At 46.4% G+C, this 19690-nt stretch overlaps 2 protein-coding genes across 3 annotated transcripts in view; one reads left to right on the forward strand and one right to left on the reverse strand.

The window, feature by feature from the left end:
- The window catches only part of SLC15A4 (solute carrier family 15 member 4), a 60280-nt gene extending 51103 nt beyond the window's left edge, over nt 1–9177 (forward strand). For both annotated transcript variants that reach the window (XM_082204147.1, XM_082204146.1), the window contains exons 7-8: nt 3286–3444; nt 7296–9177. In XM_082204147.1, coding sequence (XP_082060273.1) covers nt 3286–3444; nt 7296–7444 — 308 coding nt within the window. In that variant the 3' untranslated portion in view covers nt 7445–9177. The remainder of the gene's footprint in view (nt 1–3285; nt 3445–7295) is intronic.
- Nucleotides 1–19690, reverse strand: part of GLT1D1 (glycosyltransferase 1 domain containing 1) — a 144710-nt gene that overhangs the window by 110951 nt on the left and 14069 nt on the right. The window lies entirely within an intron of this gene.

Here is a 19690-nt window from a genome sequence, read left to right on the forward strand (position 1 = left end):
AGCATGCTTCCGCTTTCGACTCCTCTGCAGCCGGAGTGTTGGGATAAAACACAAGAGTTCGTGTTTGAACTGGAGACTCCCTGCCGCTCTTAATTGCTTTTTGACATTTGTCCACCCCTCTTCCAGTTGCTCTACAAAGCTTTTGTTTCAATCTTCTGGTGGTTATCTGAGCTAAAAGGCAAATAATGAGAAGCTCAGCACCTCGGAGATGGGAGTCAGATATTCTGGGAGAGTGGCAGATTGTCGAACGCTTTGGTTGGATATTCTGGGAGAGTGGCGGAGTGCTGAATGTTTTGATGGGGCTCTCCATTGCGCTGTTCCGTTAAGCCCTTCAATTTGCATAATAAGTTGAATTGCAGCAATTATGACACATTCCTTGCTTTGAAACGCACGTGTCCTTTCCTTTGCACAAAGAGCCCAGATTTCGTATGGAGTAGAAACCAGGCTCTGTTTATAGCAGTCTTTTATCCAGCAATACAAGCTCAACTTCTGAGGCTTTTAGAAATGCAAGCATCGTCTTTCGTCTGCAATCCTGTTTGCAAAGTCAGAGGCACCTGGATAATCTTGCTGCAGTTGCAGAGCAGTGATGGGGAATCTGTGTCCTTCCAAGATGCTGTTGGACTCTCAACTTCTCCAGCAAGCTTATCCAATTGTCAGAAACAATGGCATGAGCCTTCCCTAAAAAAAAACCCTAAGTTGAACAAAAGTTGGGGTTCGGGGCTGATGTAAGGTCAGGCTGATGTTTTAAAAGCCTCTATGGAGGGCTGTGCATTCTGCATATTACTAGGAGCATTCCTTCATGCAAAGGAAGAGACATAGGTGCACAGAGGCTGAGTTGTAAGTGTGTATAATCGAAGCAATGTCTACATGGCAGTTAAGGCAGTTGCCTTAACTTATCCCTTCCATGCTTTTGGCACATAAGTAAATATGTGAGGTTTAAACCCTTAAACCAAAGTGTTTTGGTCCTTAAGTTTTACATTCTATAGCATAGTGTTTAACATGCTTCACAGTAGCAATCTAGTTCTTTACAACTGGCCTGCAAAGGTAGGTCATTAACACACCCATTGTATTGGCGAGGATGTTAAGGCTGACACCTCCCACCCAAAGGGAGGGTTGCTGCAATGTGTTACGCATGAGGCTTGGGTGGCGCTGTGGTCTAAACCACTGAGCTTCTTGTGCTTGTGAATCAGAAGGTCGGTGCGATGGGGTGAGCTCCCGTTGCTCTGTCCCAGCTCTTGCCAACGTAGCAGTTCAAAAGCACACCAGTGCACGTAGATAAATAGGTACCGCTGCGGCAGGAAGGTAAATGGCGTTTCCATACACTCTGGTTTCCGTCATGGTGTCCCGTTACACCAGAAGCGGTTTAGTCCTGCTGGCCACATGACCCAGAAAGCTGTCTGTAGACAAACGTCGGCTCCCTCGGCCTGAAAGCGAGATGAGTGCCACAATCCATAGTCTCCTTTGACTGGACTTAACTGTCCAGGGGACCTTTACCTTTACCTTACACATGAGGCTTCCTTTGAAGGTGACCCAGAAGTTTCAGCAACTGCAGAACGTGTTTGCCAGGGTTTTTAACTGGGGGCTTGGTCATATTACACCAGTCTTAAAAGAAATGCACTGGCTGCCTATTCAAGGTGCTTGGTAAAGATAAAGGGACCCCTGACTGTTAAGTCCAGTTGCGGGGTTGCAGTGTTCATCTCGCTTTACTGGCTGAGGGAGCCGGTGTTTGTCCACAGACAGCTTCCAAGTCATGTGGCCAGCATGACTAAGCTGCTTCTGGCAAACCAGAGCAGCGCACAGAAATGCCGTTTACCTTCCCGCCGGAGCGGTACCTATTTATCTACTTGCACTTTGACATGCTTTCGAACTGCTAGGTTGGCAGGAGCAGGGACTGAGCAACAGGAGCTCACCCCATCGCAGGGATTCGAACCACCAGCCTTCTGATCAGCAAGCCCTAGGCTCTGTGGTTTAGACCACAGCTCCACCCGCGTCCCTTAAGGTGCTTGGTACTTAACCTTTAAAGGTGTAAAGAGCTTGGAACCCAAAGACCCGGAGCGCCTCTCCCTGTACCAGAATTGCTTCAGGGAGCAATCCAAGCTTATCACCACCAGCTCAGTGGGACTTCATTGAGCATCAGAGCCACCACCACATCTGCAGCCATGCTGCACATGGCAGAAGGCTTGGGGCAGAGGCACATCGCTGGGTGAGCCTAGTGTTGGCATAAAAACCAGACCTCGGTTGGCCCTGATGTTGTCACATCACATGATGACAGTAGGACAAGCTCAGCATCCAATGGATCCTTTTCACAATGGGGTTTCCGCTAGCTGCAGCTGGCAGGGACGCACTCCTGCCCACCTGTGGAAGAGGGAGCATACTCCATCACTCTGCTGGCAGGTGGTCCTTACACGGCCACCTAATCCAGGCCTCTCAAAGCAGGGTTGGATTTTTCTCATAGCATGGCTCTGGGTCCTCCTCCTCTCTCCTATGGAGCACCTTGTTGCAACAGCTTTAATAAAGATCAGGCTTACTAGCTGCTTTGCTTCTCAATATTCTCTGGTTGGCCTCTGTTATTTTCTCCTCCTGATAGAGAACCCACAAAAGGACTCTGTATGCGCTCTTGGGTACCCCATAAGGGGAAAGCAGCAGTTTTATTACTTATATCACCTGCTATATATTTTCAGCTGCTGACTTCATGGTACAGTGGTACTTCCAGTTGCGAACGGGATCCGGTCCGGAGGTCCGGCCACATTCCGAGGAATTCGCAAACAGAGGACTGCTTCTGCGCATGCGTGCGGCACGGTTTAGTGCTTCTGCACATGTGCACGGCACATAGAGCACTTCTGCATATGCGTGGAAGCCCGGAAAAATACTTCCGTGTTTGCCGCGTTTGCATCCCGAAGTTTACATATCCAGAGGGATACGTAAGCAGAGGTATGACTGTATTGCTAATGTTGTGGTTTTATTGCGCATTTCATCCTTTTATGACGTAAATCAGGTGTGAGGAACCTTTGACCTTCCAGATGCTTACTGAACTACAACTCCAGTCACCCCTGGTTGTTGGCCATGCTTGCTGGGGCTGATACAAATAAACCTCTAATTATATCTGTCGCTCACTGTCTTGGAATGTGCTGTAAACATTACAGATAATGTGTGATGAATAATAATTGTGGGTCCACAGGTTTTGAGCCCGTGTCTTCATGGCCTTTATACTCATGAAAAAAAGTTCCCCAAAATAATGGATAGAATTTGCCTTCATGCCTCTCCCCTTTTGTTCTTTTGTTCCAGGTCTGGAATTTGCATATTCTGCTGCTCCCAAATCTATGCAGAGTGCTATTATGGGTCTATTTTTCTTTTTTTCCGGAATTGGGTCTTTTGTTGGATCAGGGCTTCTGGCTTTGGTGTCTATTACAGCGATTGGCTGGATGAGTAATCACACAGATTTGGGTAAGTTATTTATGTGTGTGTTTATTTATTTATTTATTTATTTATTTATTTTTGTTCCAGCATGTTAGAGGAAAAAGAAAGCAGAGTGCTTATTGCTAAAGCTGTTAATTTTAAAAACTTTCCTATCTTAGGCACGGCTGTTTTTTCTAAGCTGCAATTTTCACTGGCAACCTTCGCCAGAGGAGGCATTTTAAAAGCTGAGCAATGATTACACAGAAATTCCAAAACGACCCTGTAATAATTCTACCCCCCACCCCCGTATAACAATGATGGTTCGTTCGTTACTATCTTTAGAATGCTGTTAGAGGCTGTTCTGGAGAAATTGTTCGCTGAGCAAAGCAGTTGACACTGGGGTTCTCCTTTATTTTGGTGCCCTCTGAGCAAACTAGCTGGTTATAGACCAACCAAGGGATTGTAACTACTATCTTCTGGTTGCGGATCCCTCCTTCCTTCCTGGGGAAGGGTGACTGAGAGGGTTGTGGGGGAATAGCTTCAGATATTGCCAGATGAGACGGACTATCTGAATCCATGCTAGCCTGGGCTCAGGCCTGGTTGGAGGCCAAATCAGCCTCTGTCATTCTGATGGATGAACTTTATTATTATTATTGCTATTATTAATTTTATTTATTTATTTATTTATACATACATACATACCTCACCCAAATGGCCAGGTTTCCCCAGCCACTCTGGGCAGCTCCCAACAGAATATTAAAAACACAACCATTCCCAGACATCAAACATTAAAAGCTTCCCTAAACAGAGCTGCCTTCAGATGTCTTCTAAAAGTCAGATAGTTGTTTATTTCCTTGACATCTGATGGGAGGGCATTCCACAGGGCGGGCGCCACTACCAAGAAGGCCCTCTGCCTGGTTCCTTGTAACCTCACTTCTCGCAGTGAGGGAACTGCCAGAAGGACCTTGGCACTGGACCTCAGTGTCCAGGCAGAACGATGGGGGTGGAGATGCTCCTTCAGGTATACTGAGCCGAGGTCGTTTAGGTCTTTAAAGGTCAGCACCAATACTTTGATTTGTGCTCCAAAACGTACTGGGAGCTAATGTAGGTCTTTCAGGACCGGTGTGGTATGATCTCGGGGGCCGTCACCAGTCTAGCTGCCGCATTCTGGATTAGTTACAGTTTCCGGGTCACCTTCAAAGGTAGCCCCACGTAGAGCACATTGCAGTAGTCCCAAGTAGTCCAATATGGAAGGACAGGAGGAGTGCCCTGCTGCCGCTGCTGCTCAATCTCTCAGTGGCCTTCAGAACCATTGGCTATAATATCCTTCTGGACTGACCCTGCTGGATGGGTCCCAGTAGCACTGAGCTACGGTGGCTCTGTTCCTACCTGCAGGGTTGTGAACAAAGACCAGCAGGAGAGTCTTGTCTGGCCTCCTGCTGTTTATGTCACAGGACACCATGCGCCTAAAAGTATGCAATGAAGGTGCTGTTGCGATGCTTCCAAGGGAACGGCTATCCCAGAAGCCAGAACAGTGAGAGGGATCGCTGCGCAGTGCTTCCTCTCGCTGTTCTAGCTTCTGGCGTAGCCGCGCACAGCCTCTTCAGGGCAGCGGGGAGCCTTCATGCCGCTGCCCTGAAGAGGCTGCACAGCTATCCCAGAAGCCAGAAGAGCAAGAGGGATCGGTGTGCCTTATGGTCGGGTGCATCTTATAGAGTGAAAAATGCGGTATTCAAAATCCAACCCAAACTGTCTAGCTTAATGAATTCAACAAAATGGGTGAACGTGATCCATTGATGCCAGCTTTTCAAAATCTGATAGTCACTGGCATCTCCAGTACCCTTCCGCTGCCCCCTTGCCTCTTAGCACCCCCCAGGTAATCCCACCAACCCCCAGTAATCCCACCACCATCCACTTTGAGGACCGCTGTGTTGCGACATTGGTGGAGCTGCTCTGAGCTATAGAGAAGGTTTGATGGAGAAGGGGGGAAAGCCTCATAGAGGGCTCCGAGCCAGGAGGCCTAACCCAGGCAGAATCATTTCCCCCGGCCGATTGATCCAATTTCCTGCACACGTCCCAGCAGCGCAGTGTTAACTGTGTTGGCTCAAATCACTGTGTTTCTTAAGCTCCCCCTCACCACTTAATTTACCCACAAACACTCAAGTGCCAACCCAGCCCCCGTGAAACAATTAAATTATTTCTGGAGTTTAAAAAATGGAGATTTTCATGGCGTTAACATCCTGACCTGTAAAAGGGAAATTGCTACTTTTAAAAGACTCGTCCTCTTCGGATGAACTGCATTGTTGTTTTTTCATGTCAAGTGCAAAGCCCCTTTGGGCTCTTCCTAGAGCTTGCAATTATAAATCCATTTAATTGAATCTTACGTTTTACGTAATTAAAGTAATTTCAACTTGACATGTATGCACAAACAAGGATTGATGAGTACAGATTTTTTTCTGACGCCCCACCACCCTGGTCCCTGCCTAGTTCTAAGTAATAACTATAATGAACCAGTTGGGTAGTCCTCCTGAGGTCTATTGGACTCTGTCCATGTTGAGCCGTGTGTGGACATGCAACATTAGCAAACAAAGTTTCCTTAAGAGAAGCGTAATTTTCAGCCAATGAGCTTTCCTAATTTAGGAAACTAAACCCTAGTTTTGAAGGAAAGCTGAGTGCAAGCCCTGTGCGGGTGAACTGAAGTGTCTTAATTGAAAAGCAAGATTTCAGGAAAGTTTTCACATGGTTCCAAGAAAAGGAAACTGCTAGACTGTTCCAGTATGATTAAAAAACACAGTTTCCTATTGAGGGACAGCTTCTGCAGAAAGAAAATACTTTAGCCCATGGGCTGCTCTCTAGAAACTCAAGCAGCTCCCAAGAATGCAGGCAACCCGCGTCATCCGCAGGGGTTCGGGTCCAAGGATTATGCGCATGTACGAAAATCATGTAGAGCTAAAATTGCTTTTTCCTTGGCTGGCAAGGGGCGAGGGGAGCCCTGCAGGGAGGCCTCCTCATGTCTCCATGGCTTCCCTTTCTCCATGTGAGTGACTGAAGACTGCATCCATCTACCCTGCATAGGTGGAAATGGGGAGCGTGCCTAGTCTGCATTGGGGGGTGGGGAGAGCCGCCCCACAGCTAGCCATCTCACTTTCTATAAGGTGGCCAAGGAGGGGAAGGGCCAGAGGTATGGGGAAGCTTTAGGCCCCTAGTGGACCTGGAGCATAGAGCCTTGTGAGATCATTGTGGGTTCAAAATCTTGCATCATCTCCACTCCCAGAGCTGTTAGCCTTGCAGGCTTGCCAGGCAGGACTTGCCTGGTCAGGTGTAGTTTTTGGACCGACGGAAAGGAGGAGGAGTGAAGCAAGCAGAGAAGGCAGAGAGAGATGCAGGCAGAAGAAAAAGGCTGGGATAGAGCGGCAGCGGAGCGCATATGCTTGGAATCGTGGGTGTTAAATGCACATAAGACAGAGGTCGGCAACCTAAGGTCCGCAGGCCAGTTCCAGCCCGAATGGGTTCTGGATCCAGCTCCTGGACGGTCTAGAAATCTCTGGGTGGTTCTGATTCATATAGTTTGGGCTGCACCGTTTTTTCTTTGGAAATCACTTCTGCGCAGGTGTGATTTTCGGTGTCTGGGCATGCGCAGAAGCGATTTCCAGCGCTGCACCAGTCCGGCCCGCTGATGATCTCCACAGGAGTGATCCGGCCCATGCCCGGTAAGCCTTGCCGACCCCTGACATGAGCTGTGATTTGCCCGCAGGAAAACCAGCCAACCTCACTGTAAAGCTAGCATTAGTGTTTCTCTTTTGGCAAAATGTTTCTGTGTTCCAGCTACATGGAATGGCATTACTTCGTGTAATGGCATGAACTTACCTTGTCTCTCTCTTTCTCTCTTTTCCCCCTAGGTAACATTAATGGGTGCCATTTAAACTACTACTTTTTTCTGCTGGTTGCTATTCAAGGAGCAACCCTTCTCCTTTTCCTTATTGTGTCTGTCAGATACGACCGCCAAAAATCCCGAACTAACGGACCTCCCGCCAGTGTGCGGACCTGACATCTGCAAGGAAAGAGCAGCTTTTATGACCGACGTTTGACATCAGATGAATCATCCATCTCAGAGGTCTTAAATGATAATACAGTGGCCGTTGGTCGCCAGGAAACATTTTCTTTAAACTTGCATGTTAACATTGCATTCTTGCCTCAGCCCTCTTTCTTCCTCCCCCTGTAAAAGTAGGTAAGTGCCTTATGTTAGCAAGATGGCCTTGTCTTGCCCAGTGCCCAGAGACATGGCGCAAGCTCAATTTTTCAAGTGTGTTACCCTTGGGCACGGAAGATGCACAGAAGATGCAGCGAACTTATTCGAAGCTGTTTCCTTCAGTCTGTTGAAGCTGGGGACGATTAGCCTTTGGATACAGAAGCGATGAATGACTGCCTACTAAGGAGACGTTTAATTTCTTTGAAGAATGAGTTTGAAGGAAATGAGCAAAAGAAGGTTGCTTGCCATTTCCCCTTGCTTATCCATTTCCCCAGAAATAATGTTCTCCTTTCTTAAAACGGAAGTGTCGGTGTGGATGGGGGTGAGAGGTCTCTGTTGGTGTTGGTTATATGGGAATGAAGTGGTGTGGAATTTTTTTATTCCTGTGTTGTCCAAAAAGGGAAGCAACTTCAACCTACGTGGTATTTTCCACGGCAAAAGTTATGAAACTACTGTAATGAACAGGCCTCGCTGTGCAACGTGGTGGTCCTTCTGTTGCTGTCTCATTTCTATCCGTTAAATCATTTCGTAGCAGGAAACTGAGCTGGTATCAGAGTCTTTCCTTTTTCTTCCTTTCTTTTCTGTTGCCTCATGCCTTGAGAATTTATCCTTTCTTAGGTAGGAGTTGAAATGTACTCAAGCGTTTGGGATATATTGTGTGCTGTGAATAAGCAAATCTGTTGCTGTCCCCTCATTTTTAGGTCACTTTCCCATTTAAAAGCTGATGGCGTGGATGGGAGTAGAAACTATAAGTATTTGAAAGTGTAATTTGAGCTAGGTTGGATGGACATTCTGAAGGGCACAGCCAATTTGGAGTAGAGGCCCAAGATGGATGGAAGTTCTTTGTGGTGGGACCTTGGCAATCTGTGTGCCAAAACAAGGCCCAAGAATCTACTTTGACTGCTAGCCAAACTGGTTCTCCATTAAAACCCCAACTTGTGGAGGACAAGGCTCTTGTATATAAATCAGGAAGAGGGAACATTTGACCCTCCTGAAGTTGGACCCCCAGCTCCCATCAGCTTCAGCCAGCTTGAAGAGTGGTCAGGGATGATAGGAGATGTAGCCCCAAACATTCTGAAGGGCCGCAGGTTCTCCACCCCTGACATAAATCTGCCTTGAGCTTCTCAGCAGAGGGGTGTGCCATAGAAACTATTGGGTTCCCTCAGTCATTTTCCTAGCCTTCTTAATTAACCTAATGAAAGCAAGAGCCTTTATTTCATTTCGCATGTACCTCGCTCAAATGTTCTCTATTTCTCACAGGGCCTAATTTTCAACCACATAAAAAACAATATTTTGCACAGAAATTGCGGAGTTCTGGCAAATGGGAGTCAACTTCACCTAATAACAAATGGTTTTCCAACTTTTTTATTTTTGGTGAGGAGGTGATTCATTTTTAAGAGTATTCAAACATTGGAATGGAAAAGGCGCCTTTGGTTTTCTATAATTCAAGTACCTTCATTTGGAAATGTTTACAAAAGCCCATGTGCGGGGAACCTGTGTTCTAGGGTGAATAAAAAAGTATGCTGCAGGTATTCTGTCCTCTGTAGTTTTTGATGCTCCCCCTTCTGCTGTTGAACACCAAGAAAGCTCATTGTGGCTTTACAAGTTTGCTGAGATCCATAAAGACAAAAGAAGATGATCTGCTGGACCAGACCGAAAGGGAAATCTTGCTGGACTTGCTCAGAACTGCCTGGCATGATACCCAAGAAAAACGAGGCCTAAAGCAAGAATAATCCAGGTTCTATATCAGGCTTCCCCAACCTCGGCCCTCCAGATGTTTTGAGACTACAGTTCCCATCATCCCTGACCACTGGTCCTGCTAGCTAGGGATCATGGGAGTTGTAGGCCAAAAACATCTGGAGGGCTGAGGTTGAGGAAGCCTGTTTTATATGTCAACACTCTATAATTCCTGTATAGGGATGGGGAACTTTTTTCAACCTGAGGGTCATGTTTCCTTTTGGGAAGATTTCCAAGGGCCATACGGCAGTGGCAGGTGAGGCCAGAGCCAACAAACATAGATTTTACAGGGAGGCCAGGATGAAGCACAAGTCCTGGGGACAAAAACCCTCATGTAAAATGGGTGCTGGGGAACATGACTGCTATTAGAGGTGTGTGATTGGATAAATTTCTCCCTGTATTCCCACAGCAGAGGTTGTAATCCCCATCACTAATCCCAGGTCCCTGTCTCTAATCCCAGGTTCCTATTTCTAATCCTAAATCTCTTCTCTCTAATCCTAGATCCCTCTCTCTAATCCCCAAATGCCTATCTCTAATCCCCAAGCCCTAGCTCCAATCCTAAATTCCTAGTTCTGCTCCCAGATTCCTAGCTGTAATGCACATCACCAATCCCAGGCCTTTAGCTCTAATCCCAGGTTCCTGGTTCTAATCATAAATCTCCGTCTCTAACCACAGGCCCTTGTCCAACCTACAGATGATCCCTGCCTGCACTCTCTCAGATAGCCCCTATCTGACTGCTAACGTCATCAGTATCCAAATTAAATTTCCCCTCCGCTCTTCTGATGGGCTCACCAGCTCCCCCTGAAGAAAAGAGTATATTGCCACTCTGGAGGTCCTCTGGGAGTTGGGAGGCGGCGTATAAACAAAGAGCAAAGCTTTAATACCTGCAGCACACTCCTCGACATGAACATTTTAGTTCCTCGTTTTTGTCGCCAGGGTCAAAGCTTGTCTGAATACCCCAGAGAGATGACGGTGGATACAATCAATTGCATAATTTCACTCTTTTTTAATATGGATTGACTTGGCAGAGGCCCAGTCTCTAGTAATTATGGCCATTTATGAAGATTAATTTGGCACTTATCAAAAGGAGACAGTCCCTTTCATTCAAAGGTTTACGAGGTTGCTTTCCACCAGTGTGTGTGTGTGTTTGTGTGTGTGTTTTCCATTTCCCATTCCTCTTCTAGAGAAGACTAATCAATTAAGTTTATGGCTAATTAAAGAAATACCTTGCCATGCATCATTTAAGAGTTATGGTTGATTTGGCTTTTTTTCAGATTGATTTAATGTAGCAGAAACATCTCTCACATTAAAGGATGTTTTGTGAGATGCTAACCAGGGCAGGGGTTTGTAAAGTAATAATTTAAGCTGCAGTCTTAGAAGTAAGTCTATACCAAAAAAAAAAAAAAGGAGGGGAAAATCTTTTTATTTATTGCCATTTATAGACTGCCTTTCTGCCAAGGCAGTTTACCATTTTAAAATATTGACACCGACAAACAGCACAAAATATTCTCTGGCCTATTTACAGAGCTGATGGAACAGGCTTCTTGGACTGGGAAGGGCTGGTGCTCAGTTCTAGAACATCTGCTTTGTATGCAGAAGGTCCGGTTCAGTTCCTGTCATCTCCACATAGGAATTTCCCCTGCCTGGAATTTGGGAGAGGGGCTGCCAGTCAGTGTGAGTGAGCAGCAGTGAGCTAGGTGGACCAGTGGTTTTGCTCCTGCTCCACAGGTTAAGACCTAAACCACTGGATTCAAGTTACAAGGAAGGAAATTCTGAATACTAAGAATATCATATAGTAAAAGGCCAGAGGCATTCCTTTTTGGAATTTTAAATGATGATATTCCAAAAGACAAAACAAATTTTTTCTTATACGCGATGTCTGCAGCAAGAATCCTGGTGGCTAAGTATTGGAAAGGGAATCAGTTACCCACTAGGGGAGAGTGGTTATGTAAGCTTTCAGAATATTTAGAATTAGCCAAATTGACAGACATAAGAAGACCAAAATCAAAAAGTGAAGTAAAAAAAGAATGGGAGTGTCTAAATGAATACCTCAAAAGCCAAGGTTCGAGGACAGAAATCTGGCTGAGTCTGGAATAACCTTGTGAAGTGAAAGGATAAGAAAGAGGGATTTATATCTAGATGCTAGGCTAGAGATGATCAGGAAAACAGGAAGACACAATGAGAGATAAAGAAGGTGCTGTGAGATTGGTGGAAGTCAATGTTTTTCTTTTTAGTGTTTAGTGTTTCTTTTTAGTATTATTAACTTCTAAGATATGGATTAGTTTTTTTTTGTTTTTTGGATGTGGGTTTTTGTGTTTTGTGTATTTTTTTCGATATTTTTCGTGTTGTGTGGAAAATACTAATAAAATTTATAATAAAAAAGTTAGAAAAAAGGGGGGGAGAAAGGAGATTCTGAGTCAACATCAGGAAGAACTTTCTGACAGTAAGAGCTGCTTGACTATGGAGCAGTCTCCTTAGGGAGGTGGTGGACTCTTCTTCCTTGGAGGTTTTTAATCAGAGGTTGGATGGCCATCTGTCATGGATGCTTTAGCTAAGATTCCTGAATTGCAGGGGCTTGGACCAAATGATCTCGGGATCCTTTCCAACTCCACAATACTATGATTCTATGAAACGCAACAGGACAACAACAGCAGTTTATTTGTTGACCAAAAAATTTACCAAATTATTATTATCAATTCTTTGCAATAGATGACAAATAAATCACATACATTATTTCTTTATTAGGTGACAAACTGAATAAATTAATAATTTTACATTACGTGACGATGAATTACAGTGGATGCTCGGGTTGCGAACGTGATCCGTGCAGAATGCACGTTCGCAACCCACAGTGCTGCATCTGCGCACGCACGGGTTGTGATTCGGCGCTTCTGCACATGCGCAAAGCGCGATTTAGTATTTTTGTGCATGCGCAAGCGCCAAAACCCAGAACTAACCCGTTGCTGTACTTCCGGGTTTCGGCACATCCGTAACCCGAAAACGCGCAACCTGAATCCTCTGTAACCCGAGGTATGACTCTGTTAGGTGACAAATACATTGCATATATTATTAATTTATTGGGTGACAATAATTTGAACAAATTAATAATTTTGTATTAGGTAACATAGATTGCTGCATTATTATTAATCAGCATTCCATGACCACCAAGCATGCTTAATCTTCATTCAGATGTTTGTACATTTGCCTGTTTGTTTTGAGAACTTGCAAGTTGTTTTTCCGCTCTGTGTTTTTTTTTTTGTGCGTGTGTGTGTGTGCATGCACACTTTTGCAAAGCTCAGTACTCCCACAAGCCTGCCAATCCTTTCCATTTGACCACGAATGGTTCCGTGTTGGCTACGTAAGGAGCCACCTTCAGCGAATGAGTTCTGTATTGGCATCTACGATGGCAAAAACTCCTTTGATTGCAGGGTGGGAATAGGTTTCCACTTTTAATCTGGAAGAATGATGCCCTGGGTACCTGTTTGCCGTGCTATGCCTGCTGCTCCTGAGTTTAGGACCCACCCGCAACGGAGTGGCAGTGACCATTTCAAAGCGAGGTCGCCCCAGCTAGCTGTGAAATCAATTCACAGCCAACCAAGGCCCCATCTGCAAGGAGTCGAAATCCATTTGCAGATGGAGATATTATTAATCAGTGAAAACTGCCCCCCCCAACCTTGCCAACATCATCCTTGAGACTACTAGGCAAGATATACTGGTACCTGAAATTGCTTAGCTCGGTGGAAAGATAATTTCATTTGGACAGTGTATATGTCTGGGTGGTTGGCAGTGTCCCTGTAGTGAGAATTATAAACCGGCAAAGACAATCAGATGTTGGTCAACGTGAGTCTCAGACAGCACAGTAATTCCTTGATTCTTTACGCCGGTGCTTTGCATGGACTTCCCTAGCCTGGTCTTTCCAGATGTTGGGTGCCAGATCTACAGTGCCAGATCTACAGATGTTGCTGAAAGGGGGAATGGTCTGCATGGGGGGGGGCTAGATGGAAACTAATGATGATGATAATTTTATACCCGCCCTCCCCGGCCAGAGCTGGGCTCAGGGTGGCTAACACCAACAAAATCACAGTAAAAACATAATAGGAGAAGGGATGGGGGGGGGGACCCAATTTAAAATACAGGTTAAAATGCAATTTAAAATTCAACCTCATTTTAAAAATAGCCGATAGAACAAGACCATAAGGGGAGGGAAACATAAGGGTCAGACTGAGTCCAAACCAAAGACTAGGTGGAACAGCTCTGTCTTGCAGGCCCTGCAGAAAGATGTCAAGTCCTGCAGGGCCCTAGTCTCTTGTGACAGAGCGTTCCACCAAGTCGGGGCCAGTACTGAGAAGGCCCTGGCCCTAGTTGAGACCAATCTAAGCACCTTGCGACCTGGGACCTCCAAAATTTCATTTGTGGACCTTAAGGTCCTTTGCGGGGCATACTAGGAGAGGCAGTCCTATAGGTACATGGGTCCTAGGCTGCATAGGGCTTTAAAGGTCAAAACCAGCACCTTAAACCTGACCCCGTACTCCACCGGGAGCCAGAGCAGTATAGACTTCTTTTCCTTGGTGACAGCTGCAGGGGGTCATGAGAAAGAGAAAGTCCTTCTCCTCTTGGTGTCCCATCGACTTTTGCATCTTAGTGGTGGCAGGAGTGGGATCACTTCCACCACTGTAGAAAACCTGAATTGACATTTGTTCCAATTCAGCTTTAAAGAGGCAAAGATATACTGCTTCAGGACTGTCAGTATTTGATAGCTTGATGGCGTAGAATTATGCGATCATGAAATTATACAGCCCAACCTTTGGAATCTCAGCCAGACACGTGTGTTGACTTCATCAGATTTCCCGTACTGATATTTAAATGTAATCTCCAATCGTTTTTTTTTTTTTTAAATGGAGGATACCAATTGATAACCTGTGGCTTGAATTACTGCACTGAGACGCATTGAAGGGAAGAAAGAGCAAAATGATAGCTTTGGGGAAGAATCCAGGGAAATAAGCTTCATTTGCCCAACAGAACTTCTGATTTTTTTGACATGATAGGCCATGATAAACTGGAAGGTTGGTGTACGCTGGGCGTGAGCCGCCCAGGGGCTGTGCTTAGGTAACTTCATGGACTCAGGATACACAAAATTGCACATGCCTCACACAGATATAGAATCATAGAATCATAGAATCCTAGAGTTGGAAGAGACCACAAGGGCCATCGAGTCCAACCCCCTGCCAAGCAGGAAACACCATCAGAGCACTCCTGACATATGGTTGTCAAGCCTCTGCTTAAAGACCTCCAAAGTAGGAGACTCCACCACACTCCTTGGCAGCAAATTCCACTGTCAAACAGCTCTTACTGTCCGGAAGTTCTTCCTAATGTTTAGGTGGAATCTTCTTTCTTGTAGTTTGGATCCATTGCTCCGTGTCCGCTTCTCTGGAGCAGCAGAAAACAACCTTTCTCCCTCCTCTATGTGACATCCTTTTATATATTTGAGCATGGCTATCATATCACCCCTTAACCTCCTCTTCTCCAGGCTAAACATGCCCAGCTCCCTTAGCCGTTCCTCATAAGGCATCGTTTCCAGGCCTTTGACCATTTTGGTTGCCCTTCTCTGGACACGTTCATATAGATGGCTGTTGCCTGGCGAGCCCCCCCCCCCCGGGAAATAAAGACACAAGACACCAGAATTTAAGGTTAATGGGTCAAATTAGGCCACAACTTTGTTGATTACAGGAATTGAGGGGTATTGGCTTAGGCATTGGTCCTATCAGCTAACCGGCTTCAGCCCGCTTGGATGAAGCCCGCAAGGGTTAACCACCAGTAGGGGGTGTCCTGCTGATGCACGTCAACTAGGAGCTCCCCGGAGTCACCGATCGGGGGCGTGCCGTAGGCCCACACCTCCATAGGCTTAGGACGAGGCCACGCCCCCCGGAATCCTTTACCGGACTACCCTTTGATTTGGGGGAAAGGTGATGGCGCTTCCTCCCTCCCCCCTTTTAATCTGTATAACAATACCCCTACCAATGCCTAAACGTCACTTGAGCCATGGAAGAGTGTCCCTTTGGAGATGAAGTCAAACTGTTGGAAGGTTACATTACCTGTTGCAGCTGTAGAGACCAATGCAGGAGAGACATGTTTTGTTGCAGCTGGGGCAGAGGAAGGCATCCAGTTGTGTTGCTGCAAGTGCACCAAGCCGTTTCTTCTCTCTCTGCTTCTCTCTGTGGTCATTCCTCCCCTGATCGCTGCTAAGGTTGATCAGACTGAGGTTGAATCCCAACAAGACAGAAGTACTGTTTCTGGGGGATGGGGCAGGCAGGTGTGGAGGACTCCCTGGTCCTGAATGGGATAACTGTGCCTCTGGAGGACCAGGTGCACAGCTGGGAGTCATTTTGGACTCACAGCTGTCCATGAAGGCACAGGTCAATTCTGTGTCCAGGGCAGCTGCCTACCAGCTCCATCTGGTACACAGGCTGAGACCCTACCTGCCGGCAGACTGTCTCGCCAGAGTGGTGCATGATAGATATCTCCCGCTTGGACTACTGCAATGAGCTCTACATGGGGAAACCTTTGAAGGTGACCCGGAAACTACAACTAATCCAGAATGCGGCAGCTAGACTGGTGGCTGGGAGCAGCTGCCGAGACCACATAAAACCAGTCTTGAAAGACCTACACTGGCTCCCAGTACATTTCCAAGCACAATTCAAAGTGTTGGTGCTGACCTTTAAAGTCCTAAACAGCCTCGGTCCAGTATACCTGAAGGAGCGTCTCCACCCCCATCATTCTTCCCCGACACTGAGGTCCAGCGCCGAGGGCCTTCTGGCGGTTCCCTTGCTGCGAGAAGCTAAGTTACAGGCAACCAGGCAGAGGGCCTTCTCGGTAGTGGCACCTGCACTGTGGAATGCCCTCTCATCAGATGTCAAAGAAATAAACAACTATTGGACTTTGAGAAGACATCTGAAGGCAGCCCTGTTTAGGGAAGCTTTTAATATTTGGTGAATCATTGTATTTTAATATTCTGCTGGAAGCCGCCAGAGTGGCTGGGGAGGCCCAGTCAGATGGGCGAGGTATAAATAAATAAATAAATAAATAAATAATAATAATTACTATTACTATTACTATTACTATTACTGTTACTGTTACTGTTACTAATAATAATTCTGTTTCTCTCGCTAAGGTTTCTATTTCCACCCAAGATGCTCACCCAACAATGGGTGAAAATTCATATACACTCTCTGGCTATATGATGGCTGTGGGTGGATTTGAACCCTGGTCTCTCCCAAGTGGCAATCCAGCGCTCTAACGTCTACACCACGTTGGCTGTCAGTGCTCTCAGATAAAATTAGAGCTGCATTTTGGGAGGTTGGCTGTGCAGGAAAAGCAAAAGGCACTGGCCAAAGGTGGGACTGGCAGGGCAGGTGGCAAGGAGGCCAACAGTAGGTGGCGCCAGATCCAATGACAGGGATGCCCAACTACCATATTTTTCCATGTAATGGATGAGGTTTTGACTCAAAAACCATGTCAAAAAACTGGGGTCATCCAATACACGGATAGTGGCAGGGGGGGGGCAGAAGCGGCTTCCCCCGATGCCTCAGTGAGTGAGGAGTGATCTGGGGGCGCTGGCTGGTGGGAGCGCAACTTCACCTGATGCTGCTGTGCGCAGGAAGCACTTCCTGGATCATTTCCTGTGCGCAGCGGTATCGGGGGAAGTTGCCCCCTGACCAACTGGCTGCCGCCGCTGTGTGCAGGAAATTATCTAGGGAGTGTTTCAGCTGCATGGGGGGAGGGGCACAACATCTTTGTGTCATCTCCCCTCATTTTCTTAAAATTGAGTCCCTCAAAATAGGGTGAGGTCTTATACATGGGGGTGTTGCAGGAATTTATGTATAGGTTGGGGGGGTTGCCCCTCCAGCAGATATCATGCACATACAGCCCACTACCAAAACCAGCACAATTGCTTTTGTGACTCTTGTGATTTGTCCCCACAAAACATTTCATCACAGTTTCTTCCTATCTATTCAAAGGGCCTTAATACCAAATGTAACAATTCACCGATAAATGTATATACGTACTGGCTCACAGGGAAAACTTCAGAAATTCATATAGACATGTGAGCTCAGCTACTCAGCAGCCCCTCTGCCTGAGTGATAATCCCTGGCATCCTGATACCTGAGTGCTAGACAGGTAGCCATTCCAGAAAAAACAAACCCAGATGAAGACAAAAGGGTGTGATTAACTTCACTGGGAGACAGGGAAATGTAAATATCTATTTTGTTACACTTGATGGGTGTTTGGTGGAGGGCAGGGAGAACCATGGGGCAGGGTCCAGGATGCTTAGATTACTGCCACCAGACCTCCCCTTTCATGATGTAACCATGATGTATGAGTGATGTAGTTTGGGGGGATGTAACATGGGGATTAGCAGCTAATAAAAGTTTGGGTTCTCTTTTGTTCAGAGCTTCCATCTTGTTTCACCTTGTGGCAGGTGGGAGTCTTCAACAGTCTTCAATAAAGACCAAGCCTACTGGCTGCTGTTTTGCTCTGGTATTCCTGGGTGGTGTCCTTGTTTTTTGTCCAAGGGAGCCCTCAGATTTCTCTGTTAACAGGGGCATCTTATAGATGGGAAAATACGGTAATTCTAGTCCTGCCTTTCTCCTCTCTTCCTGCTCAGTTCTACAAGGGCAACAATGAGATTTGGGAGGAGGCAATTGTCAGGCAGTGCCCCCCCCCACTGGACTGGATATGAGTAAGGTTGGTGGCCTAATGGACTGGCCTTCACTGCCTGACGCTGTTCCTTTCTTTGCCACTCTCTGGCATCTTCAGCTAATGTGAAAGACGCCTTCAATCCTTTTGCTAGCCACCCCAGAGACCTGATTAGCCTCTGCCGATTTACTCAGTGGGAAGAAGAAAAGGAAAGAAGCAAGGTGGGAAGGATATCTCCTCTCCGCGTGCAACAGGATTAAATTGAAGCAGGTGATTACCTGTGATTTGAGGCTTTTTGCTTCCATATCAAAGGCCCATCCGTCAGCAACACAAGGCAGGTGTTCTTCTCCTGGTAAAATGCATAGATCTGCACGATGAACAAGGTAATGGCAGAGCGCAGTTGCGGGGAAATTGAATAAAATCAGCCCAAGTCGGGAAGGAGGGAGAAAGGGCTGCCCTGCTGTCACTCTGGATCCCCGCTGCAGATTTCGCTTACGGAAGAGATTTCTGCACATTAGTGGAAAAATACACCTGAAACGAAGGAATCTTCAGATTATGTTTGGCAAGGGATTCATGGCGGTTGCTCAGGTTCACTGTAAGGTGGACGACTGCACATCCCCACCTCCCCAAAAAGAGTAAATGTTTCTACAAACGAGGGACACAGGAAGTTGCATTATACGGCCATATGGCCATTGGTCCATTGAGGTCAGTGTTGTCTTCACTGACTGACAGTGACTTTCAAGGGTTTCAGACATCCCTACCTAGAGATGCCAGGGACTGAGGCCTTCTGGGGCCTTCTGCGTCACTGAGCAATGGTGCTTTCCCCTTGTGCAAACTTTTCCCCCAAGGACAAAAGAGGGCACCAAATATGCAAGCCAACATATGCTAATCCATGTGTATAGATGCAAATATCTAATTTACATGGAAATGGAATCCAGGTGACCTGCCTGCCTGCTCAGTCATGATGGGCGAGTTCAAGGCCCATTGGTGCAAGTCTTCCCTTCTCCAGGTTCTTTGTCTGTGAAGCAGCCTTGAACTTGACAGTCCGTCGTGCAGAGGACTGTCCTTTACAAAGTAGGATGCATGACTATCCGAAGGGTGGGAATCAATGTCACGCTCTTCCAATCACGCAATCAGCACAGGCATTTCACGATTCTTGGCAGAACAATCTCCCATCTCTTCCCTCTGCACACTGTTCTGAAGGTTCTGTTGGGATTTTTGACTACGTGCCATTCTGTGCAGCTTCACAAGTATTGGCCAAAAGCCAAGGATGACTGAGCAGAGAGGAGTTATTCCGCCTAGACATTTGAGACCTTGGATACAGCTCCACCATTGGTTGAGGTCTCACACAGGCATGATGACTTATGACCTTACTGACTGGATAGTTTGTTGGTCAGTGTGGAGTCTGAGAGTCGTTTGGAGTATGTTAAGAAAGAGCTAGTTAAGATCCATTTTCTGTTCTTGTATATAGTAACTTGTGGAGTCTGCTGTAAATAATAAAGACATCTAAGTAACCAAGTTACTAGTAGCAGCATCTGGCTCCTGCTCATCCATCCTGCCCGCAACTGATTGCTTTCTGGAACTCTGCATATGCTCTGCTAAGGTCTGGCTAAG

Source organism: Podarcis vaucheri (assembly GCF_965113315.1).
Source record: "Podarcis vaucheri genome assembly, chromosome: 16".
NCBI lineage: Eukaryota > Metazoa > Chordata > Lepidosauria > Squamata > Lacertidae > Podarcis > Podarcis vaucheri.